Source organism: Sceloporus occidentalis, unplaced genomic scaffold (assembly GCF_023333645.1).
Source record: "Sceloporus occidentalis isolate IW3139 unplaced genomic scaffold, rSceOcc1.0.p SCAF_35, whole genome shotgun sequence".
Classification (NCBI taxonomy): Eukaryota; Metazoa; Chordata; class Lepidosauria; order Squamata; family Phrynosomatidae; genus Sceloporus; species Sceloporus occidentalis.
The window spans coordinates 1,023,130-1,042,519 of record NW_028317015.1 but is presented as its reverse complement, the minus strand read 5'-3'; the positions used below and the strand labels follow the sequence as shown (position 1 = coordinate 1,042,519).

The 19,390-nt window shown below is 45.6% G+C and overlaps 1 protein-coding gene across 2 annotated transcripts in view; it reads right to left on the bottom strand.

Annotated features, from left to right (window-relative positions):
* LOC149297950 (arginine-glutamic acid dipeptide repeats protein-like) overlaps nt 1-19,390 on the bottom strand; it is a 76,566-nt gene that overhangs the window by 44,678 nt on the left and 12,498 nt on the right. For both annotated transcript variants that reach the window (XM_089487926.1, XM_089487927.1), the window contains exon 2: nt 18,910-18,980. In XM_089487926.1, the coding sequence (XP_089344052.1) occupies nt 18,910-18,980 (71 nt within the window). The remainder of the gene's footprint in view (nt 1-18,909; nt 18,981-19,390) is intronic.

The following is a 19,390-nucleotide window of genomic DNA, read 5'->3' as shown; positions in this document are numbered from 1 at the left end:
AAGAGTAACAGATACATGTCTGGGCTGAACTGAATTGGAATCATCGCTGTGCGTTTCCCACAGCTCCCATAATGTGCTGATGGGCAATAAAACACTTGCGATGATAATGTTGGTTTATGGTCGCTGGAGGTACAGCAGGCTGCCCCACGGGCTCTTCTATGCTCCGATGACCCAATGTACTCATCGCTGTACAATCTGGTGCCTGGCTCAGATCTTGCACAATTCTGTGCAGCCATTATGTAGGTGAGGTGAGATTCCTCGGAGGAATATCTGAGATTCCCCCCAATTACACAGGTTTAGAAGACACGCATTGTGCTCATGGCAGAAAATCTATTTCTCCGTTTCCATCTGACAGCGAACAATCTGAGATGAAAGCGGTCGCCACGATGCAGCCAGCCAGGGGCAGGGAAGGGCTGTATATCTCAGGAGACCCGAATTAAGTTCTGGTTCTGGGAGAGATGCCGGGTCATTCCAATGCATAGAATTTATCCCATGTATCAGAACCAGTCCAGGGAACATACTGTAAGGATCAAACCGAGCCGAGACCTCCACACCTTCTCTGTATGTAAATATAATTTGTATGTATAGCGGCGTACAGCGCCGCAGAGCCAGATGAGGTCCCTAAACACAGAATCATCAGACTCCACATGAGGAAATAGTTATTGGATATTTCAGTTTTAAACACTGCCGTGTGGTTAGCGCGTCATCAGCGGGTTAAACCGCAGAGATTGTGTGGGCCGCAGATGTCCAACAGACTCTGTATAAGAGGGGTTTGGAGCGCCTCATTACCTCCCCTATTTATATTCTGCACTCGGTGTAGAGGAGGCTGGAATGTTCCTGTTCTGATGTGACGAGAAGTGACAACTCCAGCCCTCCGCCTGCCAAGTCTCTGCGTATCAGCGCCATCGCTTAACATCATTATGTGTAACCAGACGGGAGACAGTGGTCACTAATGGCTCGTCTTGCTGGTCACGCAGGCAGAATTGTGCATGAACTTGCCTGCCCCCTGTATGGAAAACGGCACAGCATCAATGTCAGGAAAGCCAGAGGTATTACTGGCACTCAGATTTATTTTCTGGATTAGTCAAGACGCACTGCTTACTATCTGAATTGACTAGGCTTAGATTAAAATCTTAATGCAATATAATAATGAGTTTAGCTGTAGCTGTCTAACACAGCTCCTTAAGCAGCCGTACTAGAAGAAAAAACCCAGAAATGCAATCATTGAGCTGGTTTATTTCACATGATGTTTGAACCACAGATAATGCCGTCGCAATTGGCAGAGGATGGAAAGATGCAGAACACGTTTCATGGCTGCTTTCACCACATAAGACCATTGACCTAGGAAAGCAAAGTATGGAGTGCAGCGTATATCCAAATACTCATAACTGAAGCTCACGTCGTTGCCTCTTCCATACACAATGGGCTTCTAATCCTGGAAGATGGCTTGGTGGTTTACAATCATATGAGTGAATAGAGTAATAGAAGGTAGGAGATGAGAAGGTTGCTTTACGAATGCTGTAATCGATCAGCGAGTTCACTCCAGCGGCAGCCCAAGAGAGAGCGAGATTCTCCGAGTATTAAAATGATCCATCTCGCCATTCTGTGGGAACATCTGTGTCCGGTTTAATTGTGTGCATTATGACTTATGTCAGCCAGTTACACCAGGCAACGCGTTTCAAAGCTGGAGATTTGATTTAGACGCAATGGACGGAATAAGACAAGATATTGGTGGCTTCATCCGGCGATACAAATAAAATGAGATTATCAGACTTTATCCACAAAATTCTTGGACCCAATACAATGTAATTGCAATAAGCACGGCCCTAACGATAATTAAACAAAACCACTAGCCTATAATTAAGATTTAACGTTTCTCGTTAATCTCCATATTTTGAAAAGGGGCTTTATCTAAACCTTTACTCATTAAGGCCAAAGCACAGAGTCAATACCACCGTTAGGGGCCATTTGATTTAGTGTCGTACAAATGTACTTATAATGCTGGTTAAGATGGGCTACCAAAATAAGACTGTAATCTCAGTCGGGGCAGTTGAATTGATGGACTGTATAGATTTTAGACAAGAGAAGCTGGAGCCTGTCAGTATCGGATGCTGATCTGCTGACAACACGGCTCCGCCAGACTTAGGATACTTCAGGGTGCAATAAAGCACAGCTAAAGAACTATAATTAGGGAGCATTTTCCTGAAATCCCCCAGGAACAGGGACAGCCAGGTGCTTCATAACCGCTAAGAGGTTGTTTTCATCTGAATGTAAATTTCCTGTAAAAATAAACAAACCGAGGTCCTTTATCATCTCGTACTCCTGCATTAGCACCAAGTCAGGAGAGAGAAAAGCTGAACGGCAGGAGCCCTATTCTGCTCTCGGCAAACCTGGGCTTCCTAAACTCCAGCGAGAAGACTCGAGTTTAGGGCTGCAACAACGAATCGATAAAATCGATAATAATCGATTATAAAAATCGTTGTCAACGATTTTCATAATCGATTAGTTGAATCGATTTTTATCGATTTATAAAATTATGTTTTTCAGAGCAAACGCTCTGAAAAACTCCCGTCCTTCTATAATCCGATCTCAAACAGAGATCGGATTATAACTGTAGAATCCAGACCCCCCGCAAAGCTGCAGGAGACCTGGATCCTCTCTGCCACCCGGTGAGGGTCTGTGAAAAACACACAGACATCCTCCGCTTATCCCCTTCCGCTTCTCCCCTCCACTTCCGCCGGGGCTTCTATTACTGAACCCGGCGTCACATGACCTTCCGGTGCGGCTTCCATCATGGAAGCCCCAACGGAAGCGGAGGGGAGAAGCGGCTGTCTGCGCGCATCACATCACAGACCCCTACCGGCTGCCGGAGAGGATCCAGGTCCCGCTGCAGCGCCTGCAGGGGATTTGGATTTTAGTGTGCGATGTGCGCAACCTCCGGTACTTCATCTCGCTGCCACTTCCACCTGCCCCACCAGGGGTTAATATATCAACAGAAGAAAAACAGGACAAGTAAGCAGCACTGGGTAAGTATTATCTTTATTTTTATGCTCATTTGCCCTGTGTTTCTTCTGTTGATATATTAACCCCTGGTGGGGCAGGTAGAATTTTTGCGGGATCTATTAATTATGTGCATTTGTGGTTTTTTTTATGTCTATAATATTTGATTTATTGTCCATATATTTATATTGTATTGTGTATTTTTTTTTGTCTATATTTAATAAATATAAATATAAAAAAACAATTTTAGTGATGTCAGTTTTTCTTATATCGGGTGGGGCATAAGACATATCAGGGGGCACAGTGGCATAAAGGGGCTATAAGGCATATCAGGGGGGACAGTGGCATAAAGGGGCTATAAGGCATATCAGGGGGGACAGTGGCATAAAGGGGCTATAAGGTGTATCAGGGGGGACAGTGGCATAAAGGCGCTATAAGGCATATCAGGGGGCACAGTGGCATCTCAGTGGCATATAGGGGTAAAAGGCATATCGGGGCATGGTGGCATATCAAGGGTAAAGGTATATAGGGGGCTATAAGGCATATCAGGGGGCACAGTGGCATATTAGGGGACAAAGTGGCATATCAGTGGCATATAGGGGGCTATAAGGCATATCAGGAGGGGTATAATGCATATCAGGGGACAGAGTGGCATATAGGAGGTATCCCCTTATACCTCCTATATGCCACTCTGTCCCCTGATATGCCTTATACCCCTCCTGATATGCATTTCTGGGACAGAGAGGCAAGCTGGGGGTGAGATGTGCATAACTGGGCAAAAATAGTTTACATGAATATTTACTAGTAAAGCTTTTTTTGGTATTTTTTGAGTTCTTGTTAAAATATAGCTTTAATTATGTCAGTAAAATAAGAAGGCGAATCGTGAAATGCCATTGTAAATTATACGTTTTTATTTAAAATAAACGAAAAATTTGCATATTTTTTTTTTACCCGATTAATCGAAAAAATAATCGGCCAACTAATCGATTATGAAAATAATCGTTAGTTGCAGCCCTACTCGAGTTATACCGTCAATGTGATTCCTGATGTGTTCGGAACACGGAGTCACCCTTCGATGACAACATGCAACCGAATGACTTGGCGTGTAGCCAACACAGACAGGATAGAGGGAGCCCGGTACCGTCCAAAACAGACGAAGGTCATGAAATGCATATGAAGGAGAGCGACATGAACCCACTGATATATATCAAAAGGGATCTAAAAAGTGAGGACCCATCCTTAAAATTTCGCAGAGAGCTGCTTACCTGGAATTCTTCAACCCAGAACAAAATGGCCGTGGTATAAAAATGCATATAATACGTATCAATATTGTGTAATGATTGCGCTAGAAGCTCTTCTGGCACTTGGGAAATCCACAAAATGGCTGAAATTATCGTAGACGTTTTGTAAATAATTTCCTAGCTGAAAAGGGAACTCTAACGCTTGATCTTCTCTGGAACTGAAAGGGTGGCACAGAGGTATAAATAACACTTCCCATTCTGCACTAGGAGCCTGAGACACGTTGTAAATCAAACCCGCTCTAAACTGTGTGTGCAGCACTTACCTAACAAGTCGGGGTATTACTGATGCATTTAACTAATCATCGAGAATGTGCTGTGGTAATTACCTTCCATTAAGGTTTCCTGTTTGAGACTCCCAGAAAAGGCAATCCATAAAGAGAGAGGGAGAACAGTTTACGGCGTTTGGCATAAAATGTCACTGGAGTTACACGCCTCACATCTAATGACCTAAAACACGCATGTACAGCAATCCAACAAGGATACCTGTACCGGTCTGGCGAAGCTGCAGCCAGTGTTCTCACTTCTGTAGCAAACCATTAAAGCATTCTAACAGTAATGTGTCAATGAGGTGGGCATGGAACAGAGGACCCTCACACAACCAACACACCAAGCCAGAGGGGAACACACAGCATTAATGATAGGACACCGGAGGGACCGCATGGCTGGAGGGGTTCAGACTACACTGGACACCGGGAGTCTAAACGTGCGTGGAGGTTTCTGGTTTTTACACATTAGAAAGCTTTTACTCTGAGTCAATACGAGGAATGGAGCCACCCAGCAGAGGCATTAAACGCGGATACAATGATTAGCGTGATTGACTGGCCTATCTCTGAAAGCGATCATTTCGGCTGCTCACGGAAAATCACATTTCTCTGTGTTCTTTAGTTATGTCACAAATGTGATGTGGAAGCCGCAGACGCATCTGAAGACAGAGACAGCAAATTACTGGAAAGGTGACCTTAACGCCGGAGAATATTTAAATACCAGGGTAGATGCACCATAAAAGCCACAGGCTCACAAATAGCTTTCAAATGTGCACACAATTGATACTTTAACCCCAATGCCCATTTCCCATACGCAGAAGACATAGAAAAGAAACAAGAATCAAATACAAGGGTCACCAGTAATAACAGAGCTGATGTTCCATATGAATACTGGGAAGCGGTCAGATGCCTTCTGTAACCAGGAGCACATGGGAAGTGCCTACAGCGGGACGTCATGAAGACCACGCCCAGGGTCTGCACACGGAATCATTGGTAGATTAATGCTTCACAGTCTGCTCGATGGATACAGACATGATTGTAGAAGAGAGAAAGAGGCGAGGAGTTATATTTTAATCCCTCAATAGCGCACAAATGAGCTCTCAAATCCAGAAACTATGGGGGTCAAAAACAAACATGTCCTAACCTTTTTCCAAGGGTAATCCACGCCAACTTGGCCGAAAATATTTATGACCGTGGCACATGATCAGAAAAAATGGTCTACTTTTCCCCTACAGTTTATATGTGCTCTCCTAGAATTAGAACACTTAATGTATATGCTGGCTGATTGAGATGATGAATTTCCAGAATCCCTCTCATTTTCATTCTCAAAATAAAAACATAGCTTGTGGAAATGAGCGGAATACCATTTGGAAGTTACAGCGGCACAGCCAGTAAAACAAGGGCCAAGCCGGAGAAGCAACAGCAATAGAAAACATGCAGATTGCCGCGTGGGGAATTGGAATGATGGGCAGTTAGTGTCGGCTGCTGAAGTACTAGTTTGTATTAACGGCAGAGGAGTAAGAATTTATATGTAAATCACACGCATAAAATATACACGGGAGGTAAAGAAAAAGCACTGAGTAGCAAGGAAGGCTGCAAAGAACTTTCATTTATTTGGTAATAATTCATTAGGCAGGCACACTGCCTCGCTGAACTGTCTAAGGCAAATCCAAAGAGCTCTACTCATCCAGAGAAGCCTCAGACACAAAAAGAACGAAGGATCAGGGAATCTGATGGCAGCTAAAAAAAAAAAAAAAACGCTCCACCAACATCGCCTTTTGCCATATTGCTTAAACTCCATCAATATTAATCTTTACCACTTTGGTCATTTCATTCATTCACTTTTTCCAAACCCCACATTTAAGCAATCAATTTAAGGAATCCACCACATCTGTATAATCATAGGAGCGGCTTTCCTCCTGTTACACTGCCAGATAAAATGTCATCTCACAGCCACATACAATTATTTTTCATGGCAGAAATATGAAAAGGGTTCGGCGGGCCTCTGGCATTATGGGAGTTGTAGTCCACAGCAGCTGGCATACTAGAGGCACAGCAGCCGCCATGAATGGTGCCAGCGAGCAGAGCAGCTTACTATAATCAGATGTAAATGACCTCAATTGATGCAAAGGTACGGGAGGGGGAAGTAATACAAAAATTAGAACGAGTCTTGCTGTGACAACGCCATTAGTCACCCTGTCGTTGACTGCAATAATCTGTACACACATCACATTCCCTTGTTATTAGTTAGCGCTGTGCTGCCTTGTAGTCTCCGTGCATACGGATGACTGATCCAGCGGCGTGCCTGTATATACAGGGGACAGCGACGAGCTGGAAGGTGTTCACAGTCATGGAAATCAGAGCGTTATTCGAGCGCGCATGCTGCTGTGTAATCTCACGGTAAACACAGCGAATGGATCAAAACCAGGCGTCTCCGGGGAACAAACACAACATTTCTCACATCCAAAAACCTACAAGGCTGGGGGTACAGCACAGCTCAGAGAGGGATTTACCCAGCGGGGTAACAGGGCAGCGGGCAATGCCCCCCAAGGTCTGCGATCGGCCTCACTGTAACGTCTGCAATAAAACCGAACGGGGAAGTCATTTGTTACATTATCAGAAACAGAAGCCAATTTGTTCTCCGCTTCGGCTTCCTCCATACCCCAGCAACGCAACACACAGGGAGTTAATCTCATTAATAAAGAGGGAACAGATTTCTCCTCCGCTCTGATGACTGATCTCCCTGCAAAGCTGAATACCACAACCTCATCTAAATACCATTTTCTTGGCTCTCTCCCCCTCTGGTCTTTTTACATATAACATATCTGAATGTTTCACAGGGATAGCTTGCCGTGCTTTTCAAAGCAGCTCTTACTCTTTTCCTACGCGCTCCTCGTCTGCCTCGTTTAGCTCACAATTAAGGCCACAAGAACCCCTTCACGGGGTGCAGAAACGAGCCTAACAGCACAGTAACCAAATAAAAACCGAGTCGTGTTAAAGAGGCTGACATACGGCAGACACTGGGGGTCTATTAGTAATTACTATTACTAATAGACTATTGCGGTGCTGTCCACGTTTCCGTCGTCGTGGGCCATATGCCGAACAGAATGGCGGCCGGCTGTCCACTTAGCTTCAGATCATTGTTATAATCACATGTATGATAAATGTTTGCCATTTCCCGGTTTGTGAATGTCTACGTTTGTCTGAAAAGCTGTGTTCTTGGCCGGTCGTATGTCTCGTATCATAAAGGCTGGAGGGGGACAGGTTAACTAAACGTAACACAACGCAGTGCAAACCAGCAGGAGGCAGAAAATACAGCCGGGACACGCATCCACTTTCCACGCCTGTTATTCATTTCCCTTTCATAAACATATATTTATGCTATAACATTAGCAGGACAATAACGGCGGGAAGCTTTGTGGTATAGGAGCTGTAACCCGATTAAATACTGGGATAAACGCACAGCGCACGCACAGGTCCAGAGTCCTAACCACAGAAGGGGGGGCTCAGGCCTGGCGAGCAGGTCCCCGGCAATGAATCATTTGGCTCCATGAATGAGCTGCTTTGTGTGGACCTGATATACTGAAACCCTCCACGCGGTGGCCGAGAACACGGCTTTAATGATCAGAGAGCGAGGAGTGCCAGCTTTAGCTAATTCGGAAATAAATGTACCCGTCATTTTATTGTAATCGCCGGTAAGAGGGGTGTTTCAGGGGCTAAACGCGTTAGAGACCAACATTGAAGCGGGGGTCCCGCTGGGAGGCTGATAACACAGTAAATTAGATGAATATATTACTGAATGGATTGATTTGGCTGTTGGGCGCTGGTGGTTCAGTAAAAGCCCGACATACTTACAGGGTGATTTGGAATCTTACAAGGCTGCATTCGAGATTTTAGACTTTTTGCACCAACCGACCTTCCTAGACCAAGGAGCGAGCGGTATGGCTGGCATTCAGGGAAAGGCACCGTACGAATGACCTTGTGACCCAGCGCAGTCTACCTGCGGATCTAAAAGAACACCCTTCCACCTGCGATTCCTCCCTGGCAAAGCTATTGTTACACTAGGCCCGAGTCTGGGTACAAAACGAGAGACCTGAGAATTTGCAATAGACAACGAATGCAGAGGCTGCCGTGACGGCTGCCGTCACCCCCGAACTAGGGCCATAAATCAGACCCAACAACTGATAAAGGGAAAAAAATAAAGAATATCAAGAACCCAAGCTATATATATAAAAAACAGGTTACACCCCCCCCACACACTTTTCTTATTTAACACAATAAGGTTCTGTCATCTTCTACACCCAGCACTTTCCCCCCCCGTCGTCCATGGAGTATCGTACCTTTGCTCTGACTTATTGTCACATCTTTCGCCATCAGCATTGCAAAGAGCCGAATGAACACTGCAAACCGGCAAAAACGCTGACTTTCCACCGTCTGCTGGGGAACGGATCAATAAGGCAGCAAACATTTCTCTGATGGATACTCCATGCTGTCCTCAGCAAACCGCCAGAACGGGGCTTATTTCTGTGTCTCATACAGAGAACAAATCTCAGGACAGGACACGGATTTACTTTGCCTGACACAACCCCACGTAGCTAACCCAGGGCGACAGGGGCAATAAATACTCCTTGAAGATGCATATATTTCCCGTCCCACTGCGAACCAAACGATGACAATCCCCCGATTCACATGAAATGACAGGGAGGAGGGGTGGGTTCTGCGTTCCCGGTGGGCATAACGAGAAGATACAATATAACGCACATTCCCTCCGTGAGGTGCAGGGCGTAGTGACTGGGGGGTAATAGTGGGAAATAACAGGCGAGTTTCTCTCGCTCGCAGAATGATGTGGGAAACAGCGCTGAAGGCAAGGTGTTAATGGAACGCGTGTAAAAGCGGGCCACGGGTGACATGGAAGGATGGCTGCCACGCGTGTGAATATGTTACGGCTGTGTAAAGATCAGCCACGCCGCCATAGTTCAGGTGCCCAGGGGAGATAGGGAATTGCACTTCTCTGTCACCAGACAGGACAATAAGACTGCTAAATCCAGACGCTCGACCCTTAAAACCAACAAACCTGCTTCACCGAGATAAGGATGCAGACGCCAAAGCATCGAGTGATGGAGTATGCCGGGCCGGCAACCTAAAATATACCAACAATACTACTGCACATTATCACAATCACAAGTCCTTGGTGCCGTATTTTCTTTGACCACCTCGGCATTAATACAAAAATGTTTCTTCCATGGCTTTCCTATGGCCAAGTCCTTGATGAAAACTGATTGCTTTACCTCTCGAATAAGCGGTATTAACGCAAACTGCAAAAGCTGCAGCCTCGTGACATCTCCCTGAACGCAGCACATTATATGCAGTCTATGAAGCCTCCCGCGCCATGACGACTACTGGCGGGGGAGCTTCGGCTGATCCTCGCCTGTTCATTGCCACGTTCTCCCCCATGAGTCGACCCGCTGCTTCTCCTTAAAAAAAAGGGTCACAGGGGATACAAATCGTGAAAACCCGCTTCTGTCCACTTAGCCAGCTGATGTGTATGACATCACTGCATGACATCAGAGCCTCCGATTCAGTGCCGCTCTTCCACGTAAGCATGTGTTAACGGGCTGGGGGTTATATTTCTTGTGAAAGGTAATGTTTTATTATACTATGCAAAGTGGTTTGAACATGGATTGGATTATAACCATCGTGGTGCCAGAACTACTCTGAATATTTCTGGGGTTCTCATCAGGGTTCTGGGTAAGAGGCAATTGTTGGTCAAAAGGTCCAAATGTGCAGCAATCAGAAGGACCGTTTCCACGGAGATTGCCCACGTTTCCTCTTCGTAGCTAATCCCCCTAGTCTATGTTGCTTATGACCACTCCTAGCGCAGCGCTCACAGTTTATACTGGGTTTTAGATCCATACAGCTGCATAGCGAAGCCGCGCAGGCATGCACAGAACACGATCAATAGAGGACTGGCCTTGGTACATCCATCCTGTGTGATAAGAAAGGGGATTACAAAAAGGCAGACAAAACAAACTAAAACATATGCAACCAGGATATTTTTATATGGCGCATGCGCAACAAATCTCTCAGTAGTTGGCTTAACCTTGCAACTACTACTCTGATTAATGTGACATTAAATACATTCACTGCCGAGAAATGGGGACATCAAGCTCCTTATAGCAGAGAAGAACCCTTTGATAAGGGGGGAGTACGTATTTGATATGTGATTCTAAACCATCACATCCAAAGGTCACATGCGGATCCATGCAAGCAATAAAAATAGTGCTTCCTAGCGCTGCGAGTATCATCACGCTCTCCTGTACAGACTACGGGACGTACACATTTAACCCCTCGCAGACCAGCCGTGCACTATAACCCCTATATATACCGGCACAGGTTCTTCTATGGCATGGGAGCGCGCACACCGGCCGGCCCTCACCCAGGTTGTTCCTACGAAGGTCACCCTGAACGGCACGGCTGCCGCCGGGCTCTGCTCACAATCTACTAGCGGCTTTATTGCATTTCTAGTCATTTTACAGCAGAAATATCTAGCGGCCCCGGGGCGATCCTGCTGTACATCGTCTCCAACCGAGCTTCAAGCAGACGGCATCCCAGGGAAAACGTGTCAATCACACACACACGGAGCCCCAAATTACAATCCAGTCACAAGCAATAAGCCTCCTTTGTGCGGAGGGCCGCATCCGTTTAGTAAGCGCTAGTCGTCTCTGTCTAATGCGCAGAATTAAAAGCGAAGCCTCATTAGCATTTTAAATGAGTGCCTGAATAATCGCTGAAAGCCCGAAGCAGCGGCACGGAGCCGCTCTCACTAAATAACGGAGAGGGGAGGATCAGCAGATGAACGAGAGAGGAAGCGGGGAGCAAAGCGGAGCGTCTCCAATCTGCATGGTGTAAAACACGGAGCATTACAGACCCGAGCAGGGGTTAACAGCGTCATACAGAACACGGCAGCGACACGGCCCGCCCGGACGGCCAACGCATAATCCCACGGAGATGGGTGCTTTCTACGCACAGACCCGACACAGAGCGCCGATAACCGCGTGTAATACACTCTGCACTGCAGCCTCTGTTGGCGATACAAACAGCAATATTATTTCCAAGCCGCTTGTACCGCTTTCAACCCAAGACTATTACATCACATTTACACTCCATGCCCGATGTGGTTCCAGCGCCGCGGCGTACGTGGCAGCAGGCAGGTCCGCGCCGGCTCACCGCAGTCTTGATGATGGAATATTGCGATCTTTCAGCATTTTTGTTTCTTAAACATCAGGGTTATTTAGGAAACAAGCAGCCGGATTATTTCCACCTGCGGACCGGAAGAGAGACCTTGACATGCGGTAGCAGCGCTTCCAAATAACAGGACTGATGCTGCTCGATCGCAAAAACACTTTGATCCTTGAAGATCCAACACTAAACAATGGGAAGCCGGGTGCCCAGCACAGAGATGGTGGTACTTATAGGGAACAGTATCCCAGCAGAAGGGGTAGAGGCTAATACAGTGAGGGAATTTAAACATACGTGGGTCTTTACATCAGGTAAAATGGGCAGACCAGACAGGCCAAATGGCTCTTACCTGCCGTCAAATTGTATGTTTGTATAAAGCAGATTCTTGGCTGCGTAAACGTTTCTTAGTTTGCATTTGTGGCAAACAACCAAGATCTGTTCTGCTCGGGTAGCTTAACAATCAAAATGTTTGGTATTTAAACCAAAATGCGGCTACACGAGCCATGATTCTGTGAGCAATAGCAGAAAGATGGCGGGAGTGGAACGAGCTCCTGCACTAAATGTGATCCGGAAAATACAAACGGAACAGTGCGCTATAAAGCTGATCGAGCCCTTATTGATCAAACATGCTAAGTCCGAACCCAGAGGGGCCGTTTGACTAATGAAGGATTATGGGGGGAAAGGGGCTTCTTTGGCACGGCTCAGCGTGATGTTTGATGGACGGTGTAGAATGTAGGTACACAGTTTATCGGAACACAAAACAAAACACAGTTCTCGCTGGTGTTTACACTTCAAATAAGTAGCGCTCCAGCGATTGCTCAGGAGAAATCTCCACTAGATCCCAGGCACGGGTGGGAAAAGAAAGAGAACGGCACTCGTCATCGTTCAGTTTAACCCTATTTTAAGGAGAAAACCATCACTAGCGCGTATCTAAGTTGTGGGTGGGGAGGAAAACCGCAATTTCATCAAACCGCCCCTCTGTAATCAGAAACCAGAGGCAGCCGTGGCATTAATAACCCGAGCAAGCAATAAATCGCCGCTAAACCATCCCCGATAACGGCGCGGGGTGGCCTTCCATGCTGCTCTTCAGCCTAACCAAAGTTCTTTTTAGAAATATTTGAATAAGAATGCCATACAGCCTCCCTGGGCGACATTAACCGATCAGAGAGGCGCTTGTACATTTTTTTCCCTCCCCGAATGCTTGCACGTGGTCAGGTTTAATGGTGACCACATTTGAAGGTTGTAGGAAATGAAGCCCCACTCACAGCCTGCTATTTATTAATGGAAATACGGCGTGCGCGTCTAGGGAACACCGGCCCTCTGTGAGCCGCGCCTGTGATCGCAAAAAATATTAAAAACATTTTAAAAAAAGAATTTGACCTCATTTGGCAGTCAGCGAAAAGGAAGGAAGGCAAACAAAAAAAACCTGTCTAAATATTAAACGCAGAGGCCGGGTCCTGGGCAAGTTCTAAAAAGCTTTTCTGAAATAAAGTAAACACGTCAGCTTTATGGATGTCTAGGTTTACGAGCAAGAAAGAAAAATGATCATAACCCAATGTATCAGGTTAACGGCCGACAGCGTGTATCGCTGCTTACAGGATCGTAGGAAACGCAGCGTTCTAATAACCCTCTCCATCTCAAAAACACCAAAAAAGGGATTAGAACTTAAAAACACAATATAATCCTCAAAATGCGACAGTAATTACACAAACCATGTCCGTCTCCCATTAGAGGTGGCCGAGGCTCGTATATTTTCAGCCATTATGACACGCGGGCACAGTCTTGTGACGTCATGGATGCCGGACTACCTGGACACCTTTTGCCAATACTAGCGATCACCTTTCCCCCCAAACGACAGCGCAGCGTTCCAGAACGAAACAGTAAATGGATTATGCGTTTAGAAAGCACATTGTAGCAATTGCTTTGCTATAAAGGCCCCGTGAACATCTGGTGTAACGGCACATGCCATGCTGCTGAGGTCTTTTTTCAGTAAACATTAGGCATTTGTGCTTCATTAATCCTTTTAGACAATAAAAAGTATACATTCTAACTCCTGGATATACGCTTATTACCCAAGCAGGGACTAAAACGATAATATGAAACCAAACAAGTTAACTCTTCCATGAGCACCTAGAGTGAGGTAAACAGATTTAAGAGAATACAGCTAAAAAAATAATCATTCACCAGCCTTCACTAAACTGAGAAGCTTCCCCATTCTCCACTTTAATTTACATTTCTAAATGCTGTGTAGCTGCGGCAAGACACACGTGGACAGGCACACGGCCATGGCTAGAACCCAGCTCAGTCTCTTCCACCATTCACAATACCTTATCTAGGCACCTGCCCGGCCCACCCCCGAGGTTCTGACCAATTTCACAAGTCTGTACGAATGGGCTAGGTGGGGAGATTCTACCACGGGGGCCGTGTACTTTTACTACTACAGTACATGGTAACCTTTGTGTAAAACCAAAATGACACATATACAGCGGCTTTAGAGGCTTCACACATTCTCCTGGATGCTGCTTTAGTATAACTGCGAACAAGTGATAAGTAAAGGTGAAAGTCCTTATTTTCCTGCTAAAAATGTCATTAATGCTAATAAGACATGGGAGATGCGGCGTTCTCTGCCTCATAGCTTCTCGTACAATGTTCAGCCTCCTGCTTAATCCTTTCCCCCTCATTGACTGCTCAGTGGAGGTAGATGTTCCACTCCCGCTCCCTCTCACACTTAACCGAGCGCATCTCAGCTGGGAGCCACAATGAAGCCGGCGAGGAAACTCGGCATCTCTTGGCCACTTTTGGGAACAAAGAAAGAAAGCTGACAGCTGGGACATTTTAAAGCGGCGTGTGAGAGCCAAGGTTACCGTTCTATCCATAAAACAGAGAGGGTCATTTAAAGACTGCCGGGCTCGACAGCCCCTGCTGAACCAGCATTTCCATCTTTATTACCCTTCGGAAGCTTCACGCGAAGCCTCGTAACGCTCCATTCCTCATCCAAAACACCACAAACCAGTGAATGACACGAGGGTTACGTACGAAAAGGGTGCTATTGTTGGAAAATTGGGGTTATCACCATAGCGAGTGGAACACCCCAGCTGATTGGGGTCTTCAAGTGAGGTGGTGATAAGGCCCTTCTTGTTTGTATGGTTTTTTTTTTTAACCAATTCATTTTCCGTGTGGTGGTCTTCCCTGCACGCGTGTTCATGTGTAGCAGATATGACTACTTATGTGAATTTACATTTTTCAATGGTTCAAAAGGGTCACACGTATTGAGCTGCTGCTCTCTGAGTGCTGTTAAGGACTTGATGTCTAACAAAATAATTACAACGTGTAACCGAGTTCCACAGAATCCCCATCATCAGATTATACATAAACACGGCGCGGGTACAGAGGGCGATTTCATGAGCATTCGAAAGGCTGGAAGAATATGTAAATCCCCGGCGGATGAGAGACCTGCAAGCTGATCTGTCATATCCCGCTAAACGCAGCGAGCGCGGCAGCCGTTTGCTCTCCATCACTGGGTGATTTAACCCCCCGTGTCACACGGCTGTTTGTCTTCTCTCTCCAGAAAGGCTCTGGCTGCATCATTGATCCTTCCTTGGCTTCCATTGCCTTCCTCGCAGATATATACCAGAAAAGCAAATCTAGGCTTCCTGGGAGTGTATATATATTTTTTTTTTGTTTGGAAGAAAAAAATCCCCACATTTATACAGCGCTCTAAACAGGCGAGAACAGGGCTGGCAAAGACAACACATCCCCAGCCCTCCACCTGCAACATGTAACGCTGATGATAATGCAATCAATGCTGTTCCACATAAGCAAAATTAACCAAACAGAATGCTCTATTACCCTCGGCATATTCCAGAAAGGAACGTTAATGATACCGTCTGAAAACCTGTAATCAATTTCTTCTGCACGCCAGCTCTATCATTAAGCCGCGTTCGATCTGTGTGCCGGCGGGGATTTATTAAATCGCACAATGCAGTGAGGTCTCTGCCAACTGGATCCGATTTCACCGGTTTGCAGAACAAAAACACGGATTATTTCACGGACAAGAATTTCTGATGCAATTAAAAATGGCACCTGCTCCAGGGCTCGTTACTGCCCCCTTTTCCTAAAGCCACATTTTACCACCCCAAAAACCGCTCGGTAAAAAATTAAATACAAGCGTCGTGGATCATGTATAAATGAGACGTGTGATGGAGCCCTGCACCCTGGATACCTTTAATCAACCAATGAAATGTTCCTCAAATGCGATTTTAAGTAAATAAGATAAATAGAGGATCTCTGAGCCGCCAACAGCGTTCCTTTCAATGCAATAAAAAGATCATCGCTAAGCAAACCTGCGTTCACCTCAATGCTAAGCAGGAGTCAATACCACAGCGTTAATCACCCTAATAAACAGACGTCAGGAGAAGACTATGACCACCCCACATCCACGCTGTAACTATTCTACGTTTATATGTCTGTTCTGTGGTGCCCATTAGGAAACAGCCCGGGCATTACAGTCACGTGCATGACCTTCAATTTCCACACGCGTGAATCCCACGCCTGCAGGTAACGGTGTAGTATTTATCAGTACCGGGTTTCACGCAGAAATGACATGAATAGGAGCCACTGCCCCGTTGGCACCTCGTCAAACGCGCGTGAAAGTCAAAGGAAAGGGACATTTGTACCCAAAGCATCCCAGCTATCAGTCCCTGATGTGATTTCTATTTTTGGGCCAAGAGAGGTCAAAAGACTTTTCGAAACGTTCTGCAGAGTAACGGCCTTTATGGCCACACACTGAACAATTCATAAAACAGGTGACGCGTAATACCACATACATCATACATTATTCTCAATAACGAGATCGTATGGGCTTGTGATGATGCGTTGCATGCGCTCAGTCTATGATTGTCATCTCCCAGGTCCACGCTCACCCTCCGCACATACACTTACTTCACCGGCCGAGATGAATGCGGAACGGACTCCCAGAGCCATTTAGGGTTTGAATACCACCAATCACTTTAGGGATACAGAAAACTAATTTCTATTCATATCTATCAAGAGATTGATTTGTTCAGAATTAAATACACAAGATGTTGACAAAGTGTATAATGTTATATATCATTTATGGTTGCTCTACGCAGACCGCAGTATTGTGAAAATCCAGCAAACATCTATATGTACAGTGTGTTACTTCTTCTCTAATGGAAAAATTGGTACTTCTGGATTTTATATTTTAAGGTTGAGAAAGTCTGGCGCTGACAGCCTGTAACACCAACGCACAAGGCTTGCCTACAGCACTAAAAGGTATATATATATTATATATGAATATAATCTATTAATCTATATATGTAGGGAGGTGAGAAAGGAAAGTAATATGAAGACGTGGAAAACATAGAAAGCGCAGGGACCTTTTTGTTCCTTTTAAATTTGTTTAGTGCTATAATGGGGTAAAAACAGAAGCATTCAGCTGTAAACCGATCGCCCCCCCAGCACAGCACTGCTGTCAGATTACTGAAGGTTATTCAACAGCAGAACGCGCAGCTTCCATCCCCAGATCAAATTTCTATTTTCAATCTAATGATTACATGTCACTTTATCACTCGGGATTTCCGCCCCATCGGGAAGCACTAGCAGCAAAGCTGGAATTAAAGGCCGGGCAAACTCCATCTTTTGCAGGGCGCAGACCTGATACCTAAATATCAGAGATCAGATGAAACCTCTAATCCGTGGCGCAATATTCAAAGCACATTATTCATGCTACGTGCCGCCTCTCGCAGGGTATCGCTGCATACTGATTCATGTTGTTTTGCAGGCTGCTTTAATGTGCGGCATAAAAACCAATACCGACAACAACAGAGTCAGCCTTTATTGCCGTTAATATCCCTGAGCAATTATGGAAAGTCAGCGGGAAGCTCTGCCCCGAATGGAAACTCTCACATCGTAATACAACATTTCGCCAGCGCTTCGGCTCGGAGTCCCAGGTACCGGCGAATGCGCACAACGGTACGATTCCGGGAGAGGCTTTATTACACCGCGAGAGAAAGAAGCAACGCCGCTGCACTTATACTTGGCAAGGAATGGGGAACGGGGAATCGTTAGAAGGAAGACAATGTCAATAGACAAAGAAGAAGCAATAAGCAGAAAACAAGAGGCAGGGAGGATGAGGATTTATGGCCAACATGAACAAAGGCTGCAGCCGGTATAGATCCAGACATACTCCAGAAACTCAAATCATGTACCCAAGCCTGCCCACCCGAGAGAGACATTCGTACTAAGCCTTTAGGATGCGGTGTGATGTTCTTTGTGACGATAATGTAAAGGGTATACACGGCCTAACGGCAAATCCAGATCCAGTGCTCCCGCAGAACAGACCTTTGCCAATCATGCCACGAAGACTGGGAATTGTAGCCCCCCCCCCGTCTAGCATCTAAAAACTCTCCTGAAGCATCTAATTATTTTTCTGTGCGTCTTCTCAAGATACCGTCCCCTTGAAGCAGCCCTAAAGCTTGTCTTGTTAGTAAGACTTCTTCCTTTGGTCAGAACACAAACCGCTTACACTGCACATCGGCGTACCAACGAGTTCTTTACATGCCGATTCTCCGTTTCTCCTCCAATAACCTACTTATTATTTAACAACTGCCATGCTCTACACTCAAAACAGCTTTCTCAGCCGACACTAATCAGAGCCGGACCTTGGGGACTTCGGCAAGGTGCCAATTTAGGACTCTCCTCTAAATCCTTTTACATATGAGTCAATTTACCCATTGCAAACAAGACCCTGGCCTTTAAGTGTTCGCTCCCGGGCTGGCTGGAACCTACGGCCAGGGATTTAGTGCTGAACTATTTAAAAATAGAGACTCTGGGTAGAAACGAAGGCTGCCGAGTCAGCCGGCTCCCTTTGGTAATCGTGTTCTACAAATAGGGCCCACTCCGAGATAAGGGTCTACGGAGCGCGAGACTCTCAATACAGCCGCATCCCACAGTGGATATGCAAGCCGACACTTAAATATGTTTATATATAAGCCAACCTTGCCGTACATCTTCAAAAATCACATTAATGTTAAACAGGGGGGTCCAGACTAAGAAAGAGAATTAAAAAAAACAAAGGAACTTACCAATTTGAAGTCTTGAATGCTACAGATGAAGTATGGAGTGTTGGGTCGTCTACTTTCAATATATACACAATCTATAGAGGGGGAAAAAATAAGACGTAGTCAGGAATGGAAAGGAGGACACAAACTATGTTACCGGTGGAAGCAGCACCAAGTCTACTCCAAACACCAAGACCAAGCCAGACCTTTACAAATAAAACGCAGATCCCAACAGCGACAAGAAGAAAAACACAAACACATTCAACGTGGAATTCCAAAAAAGGCGCTTAAGGGTTAGATTTATTTTAAATTAAGTAAAAACCTGAGAGTAGAAGATACAGCGGACTGCAAAGAGAGCTGCAGCCAGGAAGTCAAAATCTGATCTTCCCAAGAAAGAGCCGAGCTGTCCTAAAGAGTATGCAGCAAATAACTATTTTTAAAGAAACCCAGATTAAAAGGCGCATACATTGATAAGTGATTTGGGATTCAGAAAAGGTCATTTTAA